Below are 21,407 nucleotides of genomic sequence, written 5' to 3' on the forward strand. Positions count from 1 at the left end.
ACCAGAAGGGAAAGGGGTTGGGTAGTGGGCATAAGGGGTAATGGGGCACACCTATGTTGGTGACTGACAAATAATAATGTACCACTGAAATTTCACATTATAAACTATTATGACCTCAACAAAATTTTTAAAAAAACAACATTTAAAGATGACAGATTCTGGGGGCCAGCCCCATGGCTGAGTGGTTACACTTGCATGCTCCGCTTCGGCAGCCTGGGGTTCACTGCTTCAGATCCTGGGCACCGACCTATGCACTGCTCATCAAGCCATGCTGTGGCAGCATTCCACACAGGAAAACCAGAATGTACAACTATGTAGTGGGGCATTGAGGAGAAAAAAAAAAAAAAGAGGGAGATTGGCAACAGATGTTAGCTCAGGCCAGTCTTCCTCACCAAAAAAAATAAAATAAAATAAAGATGACAAATTCTGAATTACAGTGTGGGTGTGTATGGGGGAATCTAAGTTTACAAACCTCACAAAATAAACCCAATCCCCAAACAAGTGGCAGCATTCAATGAGAAAAATCTCTCTCCGCCTATTAATTTCCTTGTGCCTAGAAATCAACATCGAAAGCAAAAGCCAGAACCACCCAACTTCTATGAAAATGGAGGCTCCGAAACAGTATCATGAGACGTAACAAGAAAGAGACAAGAAACTAAGAGGAAAAAAGAAATGTGTGTATACTTCTACTGTACAAAAATCCACCTGTAATTTCCGCTCTTTTACTTTTGTTTAAGTAGAGTAAGATTTACTAAGCTTCTTTCCTGATTCTCACTCTACAAGATACGAATACTAAAGAATGTGGCTGATTCCTTTTGAATATAACAGTAAGAACTTCGGCATGTCCTTAGAGCCACCTTGGGACTCTAAACACTTATTTCCACAGTAAGTCATCGTTCAACACCTTCTTAGCGCTTCTCTACTGGAGGAGCTGCCAGTGAAGCCCATATCCCATTACATCCAACCCCCTGAGCGGTGGACAAGTGTGCTTTCCCAGGGGACAAATTTAACTTCTAGAAACAGCTTCAAAGCCAACCAGAGTGACTAAAATGGGTATTCAATCCAGTCAACACCATTTTAAGGAGGTGTTACTGGAAGGTAAAGAGGCTAATATGGCTAGTAACCTAGCTGAGAAGGCAATTTTGACAGAGTAAGAATTACCAAGAAATTCACTGACCCATGGTTACCCCATAAGGGTACAAACAAGGCCTCTCAAGAAATCATCCTGAATGGGAATGTTCATTTGGATAGCCAACATCCAGCATATCTGTTAAAAAACATAAAATCATTCCTTATTTTAGTGTCACCTCTGGCTAAGGAAAGCAAACAGAGAAAAAATTTAAGGCAAGACCACCAAAGCTAGACAAGAAACTAGTGTAAGTAAAAGTGTGCAGCTAAGGACACCAGCTGAGCACTGAGCAGAGCACAGAGATCTGAGCTGTGCCCTGCTAGGGACTCCAGAGCCAATAAACATTGATTTTTTGTTTGCCGTGGAAAAAAAACACAACAGACACATTTACTAGGAAAATCAGGAAGGTCATCTGACGGTAACAATGGCAAAAGGGTTGCCAAGGAATGGAAAGATGAGAGACTAAATGAACCATGTTATTTCACCAGGGAAACTTCCAGTACCAAACTGTCTTTTATTAAAAAGTAAAGACAATGGGGCTGGCCCTGTGGCCGAGTGGTTAAGTTCGCATGCTCCACTATAGTGGCCCAGGGTTTCACTCATTCGGATCCTGGGCATGGACATGGCACTGCTCATCAGGCCACGCTGAAGCGGAATCCCACATGCCACAACTAGAAGGACCCACAGCTAAAACATGCAACTATGTACTGGGGGGATTTGGAGAGAAAAAGCAGAAAGAAAAATAAATAAATAAATAAAAAGTAAAGACAAGATCTGTGCAAGATCAAATAGCAACAAAGGTACAAGATGTATTAGATCTAATTGACATTCTCAATGTAGATACATTACTGGGGCCAGGCGAGAGTCATCCGTAGCCTGACAAATCACAGGTGTGTCATAATGGCAGCACCAACGCACAAAATGCATCAGCTGTCCACAGAGGCGCCACCACCCATCATAGGAATTCTCTCCCTGCTAGGTGACAGCAAGGACCACATCTGGCACAGGAAGCCTCAGACGATGATGATCTTAATATATTAATACAAGCACATTCTAGATCATCTACATGGCCATCTTATGCAAGGAAGTACTTCCCTATGATTTCTGGGGCTAAAATTGGCCTTTGTATTCATGATCAAGATGGCAACAGTACTTCTGTCTCCAGCTATGACTTTAAGTCATTGATGTCTTTGCACTCCAGCACACAGCACAACAGAAGTCTGAATTAGGGGCACGAAGGAAAAGAGGGTAGGGGACCACCCCCAGCACACGGTAGGTCACGGAAGGAAAACTTGTCCTAGCAGCCAGTACTTCCTGAGGACAGGTGACAGATGCAGCTTTAACAAAACAGCATCATCTGTCACATTAAAATCATACAGTTAATCTGAATGAACTAGGTTGGGAATTAGATTTGTAATGAATCTGTAGGTTGGTTATAGTGATAGGGTGATATATGCGCTATAAACATGTTTATTCCTCTTTTTATGTTTGGATATATTTTAAGAAACATTATAATAAAAATAGTTTAAGGCAACATGTGAAGTCCTCACTGATGTTCACTCTCTAAAGTGGGTCTACTTTATTTATGCCAAAAAAAATAATATACTGTGTTATTCTGCCTGTCTTCCCACTGCAGAAAAGGAAACACATGATTAATTGTTCTTTCCAAGGCAAGCAATGTTAGAATAAGGTGTTCTTCACTGGGAAATCTTGGAGAAGGGAAAACAAAACCCTAAGCCCAATCAGTTAAACACTGAGTAATACTGACATTAATACAGTGAATAAAACATTTGTTATTTTTATGATTATTCTTCAGTGTTGGACCAATTGAGAAGTGTTCCTTTAATTGATATCACCTCTTCAATTTCTTTGTCAAAACTTCCTATTATTACTTTCATGTTATACATGTGACTCTAAACACAGAATCTGAAAGAAATCACACTTGAGTTCAATGTCGCATTTAGGATAATCCAAGTAGCGACCACTTACATTGAGATGACAGCGGCAAACTTTTCCCCAGTTTATTCCTAATTTTTCTCTCTGTGTCATAATGAAAACACGAACTCTCCGAACACAAAGCCGGAGGCCCCGCTGTCTGCTTGCCAAACTCTTTGATGGGAATCCCCGGCCCCAGCGCCCTCCTAAGCTTCCCCTTTCTAGCAGAAATGGCATCAGACTGGGAGAAGCAGCAAACAGGCTTTCCCAGAGAAGCAGTGCCTGACGCAGGAGCCTGCGCACCTTCCAGAACAACAGACCCAACAATGAAGAAGAGAAGAGAAGCTTCACACTAACGAAACGGCCCCAGCAGCCCAAGCACCAGGGCGCTGTGTGGCCAGACAAAAACCTCAGGCTTGGGGCCAACAGAAAGACTGTTTCACACAGACAAATCATGCCCACAGAGGCACCCATCTCAATCTCAGGGGAGCAGCCTCACCCAGATCACCATCCAAAGACTTCATCTTAAAATGCATAACCTTGAAAATAATGATACTACAACATTATGAGGAGTTCAACTGTGAGATCTGTCCCCAAGGCTCTAATATCATGAGGCACCAAGGAAGGCTGCTACATCCATGCAAAATCTGCCCGGGAACTGGGTAATAACCATTCAGGGTGGACAGGGAGCTGACAGAATTACACACCTCCTGGTTTATCCAAGCTATGAGAAGCCCTCCAGTCATTCTAGACCACGCTAAAACAAACTGATTCTCAGCAGCGCTCCTTACCTCTGGCAAATCAAGATATTTTTAATAGTTCAACTATCTCAAAATCCAGAGCGGTCCTATATGATCCTCCAAATTCCCGTCTTCACCTTGTCCTTTCCCCAAAGGGATACTGAGTAATTAAATCACTGCGAGACGTACACAACAGTTCACATGCACAGGGAATAAATACGGTTTTACATTATAATCTTTGCATTTTATTTCACCTTTCCTTTTTAAAGGAAAGATGGTATGTGCTCCCATATTTATATTTGCAGGGAACAGTCAACATCTAAATGATGACCATTTCTGTGAACTCCTTGCTCTAAGACCTTCAGGATTGGAAAATTCGATGCTATGCAGAGGGGAGTATAAATAACGACCTTCCTTCCTGCCTCCTGCAGTCTGGAGCCAGCACTACAGAAAAAGAACCCACAGCCCAGCCTGCCGCCCTCCTCTGCAGCACTGTGAGCAATGAGCAGCGGGGAGAGCCGAGAGGGCCACCTTGCCACCATACAGAAGACCTGGGTTTGGATTCCGACTCTGGCACTTACCAGCTCTGTGGCTTTGGCCAAGTAACCCATGCTCTCTAAACCTTGCTTTTTTTCATATGAAAAACAGTATTTATCATCTCACATGATTGGTTCCTGGATTAAATTAGATAACCATGTAAAACTGATACATATGAGAGCAGGGTTTCTCAACCTAGCCACTACTGGCATTTGGGGTCAGGTGTTTCTTCACCGTGGGCACTGTCCTACACCTTGTAGGATGCTCAGAAGCATCCCTGGCCTCCACCCACTAGATGCCAGTAGCACCTCCCAAGTTGTGACAACCAAAAATGTCTCCAGACACTGCCAAATGTCTCCGGGGGGCGGGTATCCCCCAGTTTAGAACCACTGTACTAGGTATTTAATCAACGAAGGTTTCTCCCTTCCCCCCACCCGTACAGTCCTCTGAAACAAGCAGCCTGGGGGATTATTCTAGGCTCCTCCCCTTTTCTCACCTATCAGTCAGTAACCAAATACAATGCCTTGTGCCCCCTAAGTACTCCTGCTTATCGCCATTGCTCAGTTCCTCTGTCATCACCACCAACTCTGCCTGGCCAGCTGGGGGACCTCCCACTGCCTCCCACTTCAAATCCATTGTCCCCGGCTGCGTGCTGAGCCTCAGCAGAGCTCTAACAGGTTTCTCAAAGCGCCTCCGAGGATAAAGCCCCGGTTCCTTGACAAGGTCCACAAGGCTGTTCAGACACAGCCACTTCCTCCATTGACTTTCCGTCCTGCCACCCAGGCCTCGGCTGTGCCCTCCTCTCCCCTCCCCAAGACACCACCGTGTGGTGGTTCTGCCCGTCAGCTCTGCAGACAGACGGCCTTGGTTCAAGCCCCAGCTCCGCCACTTACTAGCTCTGTGACCCACGAGCAAGATACTTAACATCTTTGTGCCTCAGTGTCCCCCATAAACGGAGACAACAGCACTCATCTCAAAGAGCTGTTGCGAAGGGCATGTGAGTTTCTGTAAGACATTTATGTCAACACCTAGCACAGGGAAAGTGCTCAAACTTTACCTGTTAGCTTATTGTTATATAAAACTCAGCTCAGAGGTCACTGTTGGAAGCTGGACATCCTATCTTTTCTACGTATCTTCACACCCCAGACTCAACAGCACTGTCCCAATAGTTACTTCTACTACTCGCCTAATCACAACGAATGACCGTTGTTCATGAGCTTGTCTCAAATGGATCCGACACGTCCTCAGAGAAAAGAGCTGCATGCCACTGGCCGTCTCAGCCCCGAGCCCAGTATCAGGGCCCGTGAGTGTCCCCCCATCCAAGCCAAAGTCTCAGATTAGACAATCTCATCACATCAGCTGGCCAAAAAAACATCTGTAAGATCTTTTTGAATTCTACTTTGTTCATGCAGTATAGATTACCCCTTTTTTTCTAGTCTATACCACTACTTAGAATTTTACTCTTAACTATCCTCCTTTCCTAGAATTCTAAGTAAAAAGACCTCCTGCCGCTCCGAGTCCCCAGAAAGGCAAAGACGTTCAACAGAAGAAGGGCACAGACTCACCTACAAGCCTTCTACACTGGGTTTTATTTTCCATAGATTCTTAAGAGGCCAAAGAAATTGTTGAAACTGCCATTGCCCACACCAGAGCATCTTCTTGAAACCATCATTGTGCAGACTCCAGAATTAAGGTACCTGGCAAAGAAGGGCAATGTCCTTGTTGCCCAGGTGTTCAAATCACCATGACACGACTGGTAAACTGAGAAGTCGCTCCTCCCTAGAATGACAGGAATGTTATGCAATTTGGGACTTGCCAACCCACCTCATCCTATCCATAAAATTGTCTGTTAGTGGGCATTCCTGTCCCTTCCTGCAATTATTAATCATCTTTCTGTGTATTAAGACCAGCCTCATTCTAACAAGGCTGAAGTTGCTTAAAAGAATATATAAAATGTAAGACTATAAAAGGGTTTCAAAGAGTCAGGGTAAAGGGAGAAATAAGGTCAGAGGCCACCAGAATGTGAACTACGGTGATCAACTACTAATTAGAACAGGACTTCTCAAGTTTGACATTCAATTTAAAATGGAAAAAAAAATTCTCTCAAATCTCCTCTCTGTGCTGACTTAAATTTTTTGGTTGTTATTTCATTTATAGAAGCATAAAACTAAGTCTATACCCTATAGCGCTCGCTGCCACCAAGCTGGTTCCTCGGGGTTCAGCGTAGCTCAGCTATAGTTCCGTTTTGATGTCGGCTCAATTCCCCCGCACCTGTTAACTGTAGAGGGAAACTTACGTTCATACCAACAGGTACACCATTTTCAGCCTTCATGGGGCAGGAGGATATCGCTGACGTATTAAGTCCATACTTGTCTCATCTCCTTAGCCTGAGACAACTGAAGGATGTCAAAGATGATTTCAAATGCAGGCCCAGAGCTGGTCACCCAGCATTCACACCAACCTCACTGCACCAGCAGATCCACTTTCTGCATCACTTTCTCCCTCTCTGCCACATACAAAATACACTCCAGCATCTCCCAACTTGAGAAAAGAAAATACGCTCCAGGCCCCACGGCCCTGCTCAGCTGCAGCCACGTCTCTCCACGCCTGTTCACAGCAAAATTCCTTCGAAGAGTGGCCTCCACATCCTCACATTTCTTTCCTCTCCTCCACGGGGCGTCCACTCCCACCTCTCGTGACATGGCTTTTGCCCAGATCACCAAGGCACCCGCCCTGCCAAATCCATGCACATTTACTGTCCCCCTATCATTTGTCTCCCACAGCACTGGATATGACTGACCAGCCCCACTCCTTTGTCAGCTTTCCTGAGACCACATTTGGTTAGAGGACAGCCTACCTCGCCGGCCACACCACCTTGCCCAGACCTCCAAAGGCTGGTGGGCCCAGGTCCTGCTCTAGTCGCCTCTGTCTCTAGTCCTCATCATTTCCCCTAGTTCCAGGGCCTCCCAAGCTAACCACATGCTGAGAAGCCTATGGGTTCCAGATGCCTGTATCTACCTGGCCACCAGCATCACCCGGATCTTAGGAGGTACATTACTCTTAACCTAATCAAAATACACCTTGGATTTCTCCATTTCCCCCAATCTTGCTCCTCTTTCCTCTCAGTAACTGACATTCCACCTAACTGCTCATGCCAAAATCCTAGGTGACATCGCCCTATGTGTTCCATCAAGTCCCAGGCAATTCCTACAAAATACATGCCCAACCCATCCATTTCACCACCCTCGACCATGCCCTTCCTGGAATCCCAGCCTACCACCACCTCCTAACGAACAAGAACTAGGGCTTCTTGACTGATCTCCCTGCTTTCACTTTTTTTTTTTTTCCTGAGGAAGATTTGCCCTGAGCTAATACCCTGGCCAATCTTACTCTATTTTTTAGCATGTGGGCTGCTAGCACAGCATGGCCACTAACAGAGCGGTGTAGGTCTGCACCCAGGAAGTACACTGGGGCTGCTGAAGCTGAGCCTACTGAACTTAACCACTAGGCCACCAGGGCTGGCGCATCCTGTTTTTATTCTTGTTCTTCCTCCCACAATCCTTTGTCCACACAAAGTTGCTTCAAGTCACAAATCAGATCCTGTTACTTCTCTGCTTAAAACCCTCCAAAGGCTTCCCACTGCACCAAGAAAACCCCAGCTCTCCACATTGGCTATCAAGCCCCCAGCTCTGTCCTCTGTCCCCATCTCTGACTTTGCTGCCTGCAGTTCCCCCGACACTCCAGCCACTATGGTTTTCTTTCTGTTCCTGGAGCTTGTTCCTATCGCAGGGCCTTTGTGTTTGCTATTCCTCCTGTCTGGAATATTCTGTCCTCAAACCTCGAGTAGCTGGCAATGCCTCATTCGGGTCTCAGCTGAACTGCTGTTTCCCTTTTTATACTGTAGGTTCCTGAAGAGCACTGGCACCTCAGCAGTGCTTGGGGGTGCACTCTGCCCCCTCAAGGACACAAAATTTGCAAAAACACATCCTAGCCTCTCCCTGATGCAGGGATGGAAATCCTCAAAACACACACCACCTGGCCTCGCTAGTGCAACCATCCATTCAACATTCATACTGGGCCTGATTCATGCTTAGAGGGGTTTTCTTTGGGGGAGAGGAGTGCTGCAAAGCCCAGCATCTGAAACCACTTCCTATGTTTGGGGATTCCTCACACTGTGGGTTTTGGCGAGAGGCTGGGCACCCCTCCCTCGACAGAAACCAGAAGTTTAAAAAAGGGAGGAAACAAACCCCTCACCCCCCTCCCCCCAGCAGCAAGGGCCATGGGCACATGACTGAGGCTGGCCAATCAGAGGCTCTAGCCTGAGCTTCCCACCAGGGACTCAAAGAGGAAGTGTGCAGAAAAGCAGCATAGCAGGCCCGAGACTGCTGGCCTTGGAAAGGCCTGCTTGCAAGGCTGGCCCTTGGCTGGCTACATGCTGCTGAATGGTAAACAGTTCCCTCCACTGATATAAAATGTTCCCTAAATATGATAAGTGTGCCTCTCTGTGCCTGGACTGTCCGCGCAAACGCTGTGGTTTATGCTGACACCTGCTTTCCTTCTCGGAGTCTGGAATTTTAGGACATGCTAGGCAGAGGGTGCATATGACCAGTCCCCAACAAAAACCTCGGGAATTGAGTCTCTAATGAGCTTCCCTGGTAGACAACATTTCACACAGGTCATCACAATTGTTGCTAGAGGAATTAAGTGCATCCTGTGTAAGACCACTGGGAAGCTCGTGCCTTGTTGCCTCTGGAATTCACTCCACACATCTTTTCCCTTCACTGATTCTGCCTTGCTATCCTTTTACTGGAATAAATCGTAACTGTGAGTATAACAATTTCTGGGTCTTGTGAGTCCTTCTATTGAATCGAGTCCGGGAGTGATTGTGAAGATCCCCAACACAGGCAAGAAAGGAGAGCTGATGCAGCTACACCAAGAGGGAGGCCACCACGTCACATCCAGAGATGATGTGGGAAGACAGGCATTCAGTGTCTGGGAGCCCCGGGGCCCTCACTGGATGCTTCCTGTGGGTTCTCTGGCTGCGATTCAAGGTGTCCAGTCTCCCTTGGGCCCTGACCACTGTCCAGGCCTGGCTCTCTAGCTTTACAGGTACTTCCATGCCATCCAAAATGCCTTCAATAAATCCCTTTCTGCTTAAATTCATCAGAATCAGCCACTGTTGCTTGCAATCAAGAGCCCCAACTATCACAAATTTTATACAAACAGTGGTGCTATAAATAAACTTGGAATGTCTGAGTCGGGGGGTGGGCAGAGGGTCCTGTGAGTCCCACAGTCCCAGTCTGGGGAAGGTGGTCATTCTGAATAGGCCACAGAAAGGCAGAGTGGGGTACAGTACCCCTGCTGTCTGTTGGACCCAAACTGTGTGCCTCTTCCTTCAAGGCTATTTTAAGATCACCTTGAGGCAGACCCAATGGGGATGGGCAGGCAGGGCAGAGACCTGTGGCTAAGAGAAAGAAATTCCCAGAAACAGAGCCTTCATCTAGATAAGACCACTGGCTGTCATTACCAGCCCACAGAACTGACTAGAAGCAAACAAACCTGCAACTTAAGTTTTCATGGGAGCAGTATTACCAAACACAGTCATCCATCACTTAACCACAGGGACACATTCTGAGAAATACCAAATTAGGCGATTTCATCACTGTGTGAACAGCACAGAAGTATACCAACACAAACCTAGATGGTGTAGCCTATTACACAACTGGGCTATATGGTACTAATCTTATGGGACCACCATTGCATATCCGGTCCATCGTTGACTGAAACGTCATTACACAGCACGTGACTGTACTGAGCTCAGCGGACACCAGCCTGTGGCTGTTCAACTCCCAAGCTACCCCAAAGGCCCAAACGCACACCCAAGCAGAACCCAAAAGGAGGCACTCTACCAACAGACGTCCTGGTGTAGTGTAGAGAATAAGGACCAAGGGAGACTCTCGCAGTGGACATAATCCAGCAGAGCCAGAAGCTGCCAGACTGTCCGAGCAAGGCAAGGGCTCCTGCCAGCTACCACATTGTGAGTTTTCTTATTTTCCCCCTCTCCAAATAAGAGGGTTTTTGTACTATCTTGTTCCCTCTTCACTATCATAGGTTGAATGTTTTGGGGGGCATAAACTATTTTTAGCCATATGTCACCAGACCATAAAAGAAAAAAGAGAAAAAAACCTTTCAGGTATAAGAGAAAAGACAGCATATCACTCAGAGATCCTTCCAATACTTAGATGGAGCCTGCCTCCCTGGGGAAAGGGAGCACGTGCTTTCATGAAGCCATAGGCATTTCTGAAGGTGTATATATCTGAAGGTAGGTGAATTATCCAACGAGTGGACTGTGGGTCATCACGGACTTCACCTCAGCTCAAGCAAGGGGTGGACTCTTAAGGTAATAAAGGTAATTCCATCCCCTCCTTGCCACTGGCTGGTTGAGGGACGAGCAGATCTAAGCCTCTGTGGGCCAATGAGACAGAGATTTCCTTAATCTTAAGAGAAAGCCACAGGAAGCCATTCTCTCTCCTCTGCAAGCAGAAAAAAGAACACAGCTCTGACTGCCACTGGCAGCCACCCTTGGACCAATAAGGCCTCTGAAAAGGGCCAGACTATAGATAGTGGAGTAGAGAAAAGACAGACCTTGACACTTTGATGATGTCATTGAGCTGGCACATGTCCTCAATGTCCAGGTGGATGCTTCTTAACAGACACATCACCACTGAATGAGACAGACGAGGTTATAGTCTCCATGACAACTATCAGCAATCTACCACAATACATGGACCACCATAATACACAAATTGAGATTGGCCAACTCAAGTGCCATAATTCTAAGATACCATCACCGGTAAGCTGTAACTTTTGGGGCACTGGGGAAGTGGGGGAGTGTGGTGTGAGTGCAAGGAACCCACCACCACAGCAAACAGACATATCAATTGTAAGATGCACCCTTATTTCAGAAATATTAAAAGGAGGGAGGGGAACGGACACAAAGACAAGTCTCGGACTAGACGTGACATGGTATTTTCTCACCCCACCCTTGTGTTCAGGAAGAGACCACCATGAAACATACTGTGGGAAACACGCAGACTAGACGGACATTACAAGTCAGCTCAAAGGCAAAACAAAGAGCTTCCAGCCACTTAGATGCATGTACGGATGACCAGAGCGATCATTTGGAAATCCAAAACTATTCAATGCTGCAATCAGGTAACAAGACCTTTAACTCAAAACCCAAGGAAACAAAAGCAGAGAAAGAGAGTCAATTTTCGTAGTAGGCACAAACAAATTTCAGAACACTACTAAAGATTTAAATGACTATCACGCAACTGAGTGCAGAGAAGGATGAAAACAAATTTTAAGTGTCCATAGTGAAGAAAACGAAACATCTATTTTTGTAAGCTGCAAGTGAAAAAACAATCTAATTTACCAGTCATTTTTTCTGAAAAATATTCAGCCCTTGACCAATCCCTCCACTTTCCATCTTGGTGGGAAGCTCCTAAAACGCAAGAGTGTTAAGGCAATGACCTTGAGATCCTTAGACACAAAGCACAAAGCAGGCCCCTGATAAACATGTGCTCAACGCAACAGATACTATCAATACTTGTACCGAACAAGGGCTCTAATTTTACCCAAAGCTAGACGCACATGCATTTAAGAAGTTTCTTTCTACTTCACTTTTAAGCTTACTTTTATGTTAAGAAAAAAAAAGTTCATTGTAGAAATGTAGAAAATATAAGTAAGCAAAAAAGACAATGAAAATTACCTCTAATCCCTTTGCTCAAAGATAACTACCACTAATATCCTGGGATCTATTCCTAGTCATTTCTTCTAGGCAGAAACACTCTTAACCACAATAGGATTCTACTGTTTTGTAGAAACAGTGCACCCACTGTTTTGTAACCTACTTTTTCCACTTAATGTTATATTACTGACATCTCCATGTTATTAAGTATTCTCCCCACCCCACCCGCCACCCCCACGGCTGCACAATACTCTTCTCTACCTCACTTCTGGAAGCAAGGGAGAAAAAGCTCTTACTCGCAAGCTTAAAGTGTTCTCTTTCACTAACAACACTCACTGAAAATTAAGACATCCGTCTATTCCAAAGGCAGGCAGCGTGGTACATACCAATTTCTCAATTATCAGCATAAACATACTCTAGAACTCAAAATCAACACACACAGTTCAGCCCCCTCAAGCTACAGCTTAATTCAAGAGCCACACTCATTTATCCTCTGGGGTTAACAAGTGGGGAGGAAATACAGCTGGTTCAAAGTTTAAAACCTAACTTACTGACTGTAATTACAGTTGCATCCAATTATCACACACACTGCATGAAGCACAGAAGGAACGAGAGGGAAGGATAAAAGGAAGCAAAAGGACTCTCAGTTTTGCTTTTTCTTTAAACTTCACCCTCCTTCCCCTTTCCAAATCAAACTGCCAAAGATGAAGTTAGCACTATGATGACATTCAAAGATAAATCACTTATTAACAGAGAGGAAAAATGGAGACTGAGAAAAGAAAGCACAGGCTTTTCAACAGACTCAGATTCCAAAGGTAGGGGGAGATGCATGAACAAGTATGTGGAGCTTTTAATTCGGTGGAATACATATACATACACTTTTTTCATTAATAGTTAATGTTGAGCAGCTACTAAACGAAGTAATTCTCTCAATAGCTTAGCCTTGCTTTCATTTTCTCAAAAAAAAAAAGACCAAAATTACTTCCAGCACTAAAAAATAAAACTTACACATGAAAATAAAACTAACCCATTCAATGCAAACATCTTCAGTTAAACAACAGGAAAAATTGATAGAGACGATCTTCATCTTCTACATTACCCCGACCCAAGCCTGTCTTCACTCGTCCTCAAACTGGTGATACCTAACACAATTGCTAAGACGTACGTGTAAACCTTAAAATCATATAGATTACCAAAAAAAACTGTTTAACTTTGCATTTTAGAACATGAATTCGTAACAGATGTTCAACCGGGGCGATTCAGAGTGACCTCCCACCAGCTATGTATTAGCCATCTTTTCCAACTGCAGGTCTCTCTATTATGACAACACCTCAACGCTTTACCCACACTGGAAGTCCAGCTTTACAAGGCGCTCTAAAAGACACATTGTAAAACGCGATCCAGAAGTGCATCTGAGCAGACCAAGAAGAGCCAGGCCTTAAATGAGGCTGAAAAATGGGAAATAAAATGTGAAAACTGTTTTAACAAAGGCAAGACCAAAACCCAGAGGCACAACTCAGGCCCTCGTAACTGCACCACAGATCCCCTCTTGGGTCTGCCCCCTCGTCTGGAGGTACCCAGGCACATGGTCTAAGGAGGTGGACATGTGCCCTAGCCACTCCAGCGATCCTTCAAAACCGGACTCCAGCGTGCCTGAGAAGCCATGGGCCTGCCAGAGCCACTCTAACCAGCGGGACAGTTCCCTCGGCTTGCTCTTCCCTTTCATGAGATCACCACCCCTATAAGCCCTCCCAAGTTCCACCTTCACAGGGTAGATTTCACATCACAGCATTTTACATGAAAAAAACCTCACTTTTGAATGGCCCTTTTTTCTCGGTGAATAGGAGGTAGAAAAAGAATACGAAATCTCTCCGTGGATGCTTGCCTGCCAAGAAGTAACCAAACGTGGATTTTGATGACAGCGAGGGAATCTGATAGTCTCACCATGACACTTGCCGAGTTCTGAATCAATACAGGACTCTGGAGTCAGGGACAAAAAGTCAACTGAAGTGTCAAATGTAAGCTGGTTCCCCCAGACACACTTATGTAATATGGCTTCTCTCTCCTAAAGGTATTGCAGCACTAGCATTCAGGCCGCTCTGCTTCCAAACAAAACATTACAACTATAACAAGATCATATATGTTCGTGAAATAACTGTCCCAGATCGTGACACCACTGCTTTTTGCTCTGCTAGAACCTGAGCCACCGTCTTGCCTCAGAAATCAAGAATATCTCCAGCAATCAAATATCTGAAAAGAGTGATAATTATTAGTTCCTTCTCAAAGTCAATGACGGTAATTATGGAATGGTCCATACAGCAGAACCAGAATTATTGAGAAGTCCCTAGGCACCCAAGAAGACAGCATATGACAGTGCTTCTCAAAGGAACTTTTCTGTGTTTCTACACTGTGGGGGCTTTTTTCCCCAAATCCAAATGCCTGTCCCTTTTCCAAATTTTAATATGCCCTGAATAAGGGAAACCTTGGAAAAGTAATGATTCCTGATACTGCCCACACTGACAAACATCACTTTAGGTGTCTTTATTAAATAATTGATTTTTTTTTTTAGTTTGTAGGAAAATATTGTTTTCTAAATATAGTTTCTTCATCCTCACCTCTAAATTATGTTCTCATTTCCATGTTCCACCAACACGCAAGTCCCAACCAATAGTACAAACATTGCCACCTATAGTCAGAAAATGAAATATATTTGTTTATACTGTGACCTGGAAGATAAACAATATAAAAACAGAAAGTAACATCTCGTCACACTTCTCATACCCTTCATTAATCCTACTACCTGAATACCTATTTTCATTATTATATTATTCATATATTATGATCCTCTTTAATATGCACTGTCAAAAGATCAACATGTTGTTTGCTTTATTACTAAATACATCAGTAAGACAAAAACACTTATTTAAAGACCTACAACATCAAAAAGCTTGAAAACTCTTAAGTTAGGATCTCGTTTTATTGCTGCTAGTCGTTCAGGACTCAAAACGCAAGGGCAGCAATAAAATCTGCTTAAAAAGATCTTTTAACTCAAAATAAAATGTTAACATCTCAACCTATCCAAGAGAAACTAGCTTGTTTCTTCCACCAGTCACATACTACCATGTTTTGTATCTTATTTAAATAACTGCACAGTTCAGAAGGCGATTAAATTAGCAATGAGCATAAAGCTGCTTCCCCTCACAGCGAGGGCAGAAGCAATTTAGCAGGAATTGAAAAGTACCACTGCGGTGATGTGTGACATGATTCTTAACGTCAGAGATTTCTTCCTTGAGATAATTCATATTTCTCCAGAATACGCATCAAGCATACTGACTTTCCCAGAATCCCAAAGCAACTCTCTAAGGAAGTTTCTTGGCGATGTGGACGCTCACTGCATTGAAGAGATGCCCCAGTACCATTCAAGCACTTCCTTTTAAATTGTGTTCTGCATGATAAAGAAACTCCATTCTCTGAGGATTCTCATTTTGCCACGGTCCTCACCCCTTGGAACATCATTATTTTTGTTGCTTAAGTTAAGGAAACTACTTTTCAGTAAGGAGAAACACAATTCAAATCAACATTCCGACAACAAAACTCAGAACATAAATTGACAATTTATACAAATTCCACAAAACCCTTGAATAAAAATCTAATGAAAGCAAAATTTAAAACGATATATTATATTGTTAATTATATTTGCCAATTTTGAAAACTGCTTTTAAATGTCACAAATAAAACCTAGGCCCTGTTAGGGTTTTCTCAAATATTAGCGATCATGATGAAGACTCGAGCCGGGGTGGCGCATGTCCCAGCTACACAGCACACCAGCTGGCACTGCTAGGCCTGACTCAGGCATCTGGAGTGGGAATGAATGGGCAAGTCTTATCTTTCTCTAGAAAAGTGCCTTTCAGCATCCACCTTTAGATCCAAACAGCATCTAACCTGTAATTTCCAGAAGCAATCTTGTGACCATTTTGCACAGCTGCAAAGATGGCGTGCAGGATTTCTCAAGTAATCTCTTGAAAACACACATGGACCACTTTTAAAAAATTAATGACTATTCTTAATTACTTACATATGGCTATCCGGGGAGCCTATCATCTAGGCTCCCCTGTTTCCCCTCTGCCAGAGCCCACTTGGGAGCATTTCTCTTATTCTGGTCCTTTTCTCAGAAACAGAAAAGCAGAAATCTGACTAGCAGTTGACTTAAACGTGTTGAATGACTGGGGTACTGAAACTGATGGCGCAAGGTTACCCCAGGTTTCTAATTACAGTAATTCATGAATTCTAAAACATCCCTGTGTTCATACTTTAACATCTCTGAAAAAAGGATGCATCATAAAATCGACAATATCATAGCTTTACAGCAATTTTTCTTTCTTTCTTTCTTAGTGGCACATAAAATAATGGTGCATCTTAAAACTGACAGCATCTTAAAGAGAATACGATACCTATGCCAAAGATTAACCTTTAATGTTTGTTCTAAAATGGGCAATTATATGCAAATTAATAAAGAGACAGCCCCCCCCCCCCCCAAGACAAAAGAGAGCAGAGATGGCCAATATAATACAGCTGCCATATCTCAAGGGCCACGCATGACTCAGACGCACTAATTGTTGCCAGGTGAGAATGTAGCCACACTGAAGTCAGATTTTTACCATTTTCCATAAAAATTCCCAAGCTGTAAAACACTATGGAGTCCATACTAAATACAGCTCCTGGTCTATTCTGACCTAGAAGTCATCAGTTTACAACCCCTAACGTTTATCTCTATCTTACATTATCCTGAACAATCTAGCTATGAAGACCTTTCAAGATACCTGGAAGCGAGGGAGCATGTTGAAAACTATGGCTGTGGAATCAACAGAACTGGGTTCAAATCCTGGCTCCATCTTTATTCCCTGTGTGTCCTTATGCAGGCCACTTCACCTCTCTGAACCTCTAGTCCTCATCTACAAATCATAGCATACCTCATAGGGTCCTTACGAGGATTAAATGAGATAGCAAGTGAATAAAGGCTAAACACAGTGCAAGGTGCAGAGAAGGCACATGAAACATTAGCCAACTATCCTCGTTTGTATAAAACAAAGAGGGAAGGTGTCAACGTACCATCCAATGTCATCCTGGCCTTCATTTCTATGCCATTTGCCTTGTTCTAACCACCAAAAAAATCTTTAAATGCCACCTCTAATAAGAAAGCTGTCATTCAAACTGGTATTTGACCCAGTAGAAAATCTTTTCAATAAAGGATATTCCAAGATGTTGTAACAAAAGATTTCAGAAGGTTAACAGTAACATTCACAAGTCAACTGCCAAAATGTGCGACAGGCTGCCAAAAAATAAATAAATAAAAACAACATGCAAAACAAAAAACCGCCAAGGAACCAAGCCAGAGATGCAGAAACTAGTCCAAAGTGCTTTGATTCCAAACCAAAGCTGATCCTTGGCCCGGAATCAGAAGTTTTGTTAATTTGCTAATCCCTCCAACACCCAAAGCCCTTCATCTGATGGCGATTTCAAATTTGGTTACCCAAACCGACCTGCTTTCAATCAGGGTGAGTATGAACTATAACTCACCAGAGGAACTTCAGCCAGAAAGACAACAAAACACAAACAGCACATGCAGTCACACAAGCGAAGTCCAAGTGAATCCCTTTCATTCTACAAACTGATAGACCTAGAACAATGCCCTCCGTCTGGACATTCTGCTATTTTCTAGGTTAATGCAATGCTTCATCACCAGCAGTAGTTAGAGCTAGAGTCTTCCTGCGATGGGATAGAACTAAACGCACTCCAAACATAGAATGCTTTTCATCAACCTCCCATGAAAACGGACACTTACTTTCAAGAAATCTGCTCGCTACAGATGCCTATTCTGCTAGGAGGTTTATAAGGTGACTCTTCCAGATAGCAATCAAAGTATCTTCACATATGATGTTCTGCAGCACACCGAGTGCGCGAACTGAAGTGCACCCATATTTAAGGCGCCTTGGAAAAACAACCCTGCCGTTTGTTTCACCAGGCATTCTACTTTAAGAGCCTGTTAAAATCCTCCGTTTGTTTTCTTACACAGACTAATTCAAGGAGACAAAAACAAGCTGTGCAAATTCAACAATTTGTTGTTAATATTCTACGAAGGCATTCCCTCATTTTCTGAAGGGCAACCTGACAGCATGAAACCTCCCATAAAAAACGAAGACCACAAAAATGTGAAATCATCAAAAGAACCCTGCCTTATTTTTTTCACTGGTAGGAGAAGCTGGAAAAGGAAGACAGATGTGACTTGCCTTCTGTAATATAGTGTGGGTGGAACTAATGAGTACCAGCAACATGGCCATCACTCAATCAATCAATAAAATGTCTTCATCACCTCTTGCTATTCCATATACAGCCCCAAACAGCCCTCCAGCAACATGCAAGAGTGAACCCAGTCATGTACAAACACACACACGGATCCTGTTCATATTCCATCCTTCACTTTCACTCTAGACACCAGGTAAGAAGATGGGTATTAACTTGTCCCGACAAGGGGCGGGCTGGGCTCTAGGTAGATTCTGACACTAGCCATAAACGTAAACAAAGAACACCACTGACATGCATGGGATTCACTTATCCAGCTGCATTTCCCAAAACACTGTAAAATATATTTCTTTCAGGAAGCTTTTAAAAATAATCATGTAATTACCAAAAAAAAGACCTAAGATAAAATGCAGCTGTCTTCATCCGGCACAAAACCTCAAACCCTTTGTTTAGGAATGTCTGCTTCTCAGTACCTTTCTAAAAGCTCACTGCCGGCCCTCCACTGCTACTAATTAAATGGAGAAGTAGAGAATGAAAGAGAAAGCTCCTCAAAGAGGAGAGACGCCAGGGAGAGAAGAACCCCCTGGGTAAATGAAACAATGCTACTTTTCACGCATCCCCAGGTAACTGCACAAGAAAGGAAAATCATTTTACAAAGGCATGGCAAAATAATCGACAATGCAAATCACATTATTTGCATTGTGATCATTCTTTGATAAACTAAATACCACGGCAACCTTTACCTAGAACTGTTAAGACAAAAAGTCATACCACCAACCACCCTCCCCACCCTAAGATACCTATTCCATTACACGTTGACAAAGCATACATGCACATATATACACACCCCATACCAGAGCAGGCAAGCTGGTGAGAGAGGAGCCATAACGTGGGCACGTCTCAGATAATAGCCTCTCCATTAACCCCACCCCCATCCCCAGAGACAGAGGGGACCTCAAGAAAAGAAAGAAGGGGGAGGAAAAAAGTGAAATCCAGAAATCCTTGCAATTTCCAGGCACCAACTTTTCATGAAATGCACAACCAGGATAGGAAATACCTCCCTGCTGAGTAATGCTTCATGGGTTGTAAATTCACCTCTCGAAAGGGGAGCCAGACCTGAGCTCGCGCCCCGCCAGATGGCAAACCCCTCCTACCTGCTCCATCCAGCCTGCCTGTCACTCCGCGCCCGCGACAGGCCCCCCACCCGCCTTTTTGGCAGAGCGACACGCTAATAAGGGCCCAGCGTGGCTGGTCGAGAGAGGGCTAAGCAGTGAATTAGCAAGATCTTTCAAAAGGGGGGAGTGGGAAACAGCAAGGAGAGTGAGGGGGAAAAACAAAGAGCTTTCCAGGCAAACCGACAGCCTTGGGGGCGTGGCTTATTTAATTTGCTTTACTAATAAGAGGGATCAATTGAGCTTTCGTCTCTCCACCCACCCCGGAGGTGCTAGGAAAAAAACGGCAGGGCTGCAAGCTTCCTCCAAATTTCCAGTAGCACCTGCCACCATCCTAGACCAGCTCCCCCCACCAAAAAGACCCCGAAATCCATACTCCTGGCTTTAGACTCTGTAAGACAGAGGGTCAGGCACGCACAACTCCACGCGTTTCACCCACTCCCACCGTGACAAGCACACACACGTAGCAGAGCACTTGCTGACAGTCATTAGAAAGAAAGTTCCAGGGGGAGACAAATCAGGTTCCTCCGCGGCCCCCCGGCTTCCCCGGGCTGCGCGGGTGTCCAGCAGCGACCCAAACGTGACACACATCATGGACTCCCGGGCTGCAGGGGCGAAGCGGAAAGTTGCCCAACAGCCCCGGGGGACGCGGCTTGGAGAGGATGGGGACACGCACGCGTCCGGCTCCCACCCAAAGGCTGGGAGCTGCCGAGAACTCCCCGCTGGAAGGGCGTTGCGCCGCTTTATTTACAAACAATGGGCTTGGCTGGGGGGAAGGGGGCCGCCGGCGCCCGGCGAGAGGGCCCCAGCACCCCCTCCCCCGGGACCCCGCTCCCGGCGCTCCCGAGTTTGGGGTTCCCCTACAGGCGCCGGGACGCGCACCCCAGGGGTCCTCACCCCCTGCCGGCGCGGGGCAGGAACTCCCGGGGGAGTCCGGAGAGGAAGGGGAACCGCTCACCTCGTCTTCCGAAAGTCCGTAGACCGGCTCCCCGAGCCCGGTCGCCATGGAGCCGGCGCCCCGCGCGGGATCGGAGGCGCTCCCGGGCGGCTGGGCTGCGGCGCGGGCGGCCGGGTCTTCACGCCTCCTCCGGGTCCGGCCGGCCCCGCACCCGGCCCTGCGCGCGTCCCGCCGGGGGAGCCGCCGAGCGCCAGCAGGTGAGGGAGCCCGAGCGCGCGCGCCGCCGCCGCTGCCCGCGCCGCTTCCTCCTGGATGGCTGCGGGGCCGGGCCGGCTGGCGGCCCCGAGAGCGCGCCGTGCAGCGGCGGCAGCCCCGGCGCCTCTCCCTGCGCGCGGCGGCGCCGCGGAGCCAGCCGGGCTTTCCCTCCCCCCGGCCCGGGCCTCCCTCCCTTCCTCCCCGCTCGCCCGCCGCTCTCCGCCCCTCGCCGCGCCGAGCCTGCTCTCCGATCTCCGGCGCCCGGCTCGCCCGCCCCCTCGCTCGCTCCCTCCAGGCCCCCGCTCTCTCCGCCCCCTCCTCCGCCTCCGCCTCCTCCCACCCGGCGCCCTGAGGGGACCCTCCCCGCCTCGCCGGGGCGGGCACACGCGCCCCCCAAGCCAATCACGGGCCGGCCTGGGGGGCGGGCCGCAGGCTGCGGGGGTGGCGGAGCTCGGCCCCCACGCCCACCCCACCCCCGGCCTCCGGAGCGGCTCTTCCAGGCTGCCCCGGCCACGGGGCCGACGCGCTGAGGATCGCCTGTGCGGACTTGGGCTGGGCAGCCGACCCACCTTCCTCTTCTGCTTTGGGGAGGGGGCGGGCTGGGCATTTGGGGGCGCTGAAGGTATTTTCCACACACAAGAAGAAACTGCACTCAGTCCATTCCTCTTCCCAGTAGTCTTTTTACCAAGAG

General features: G+C 46.0%; 1 protein-coding gene across 2 annotated transcripts in view; it reads right to left on the reverse strand.

Moving 5' to 3' along the window:
- The window catches only part of NEDD4L (NEDD4 like E3 ubiquitin protein ligase), a 337,485-nt gene extending 316,560 nt beyond the window's left edge, over positions 1-20,925 (reverse strand). The window contains exon 1 of one of the 2 annotated variants that reach the window (XM_046671962.1): positions 20,522-20,925. In XM_046671962.1, the coding sequence (XP_046527918.1) occupies positions 20,522-20,569 (48 nt within the window). In that variant the 5' untranslated portion in view covers positions 20,570-20,925. The remainder of the gene's footprint in view (positions 1-20,521) is intronic. The other variant, XM_046671960.1, reaches the window with a different exon arrangement.
- Between the last annotated feature and the right edge of the window lie 482 nt (positions 20,926-21,407).

This window comes from Equus quagga, chromosome 9 (genome assembly GCF_021613505.1).
Source record: "Equus quagga isolate Etosha38 chromosome 9, UCLA_HA_Equagga_1.0, whole genome shotgun sequence".
Lineage (NCBI taxonomy): Eukaryota > Metazoa > Chordata > Mammalia > Perissodactyla > Equidae > Equus > Equus quagga.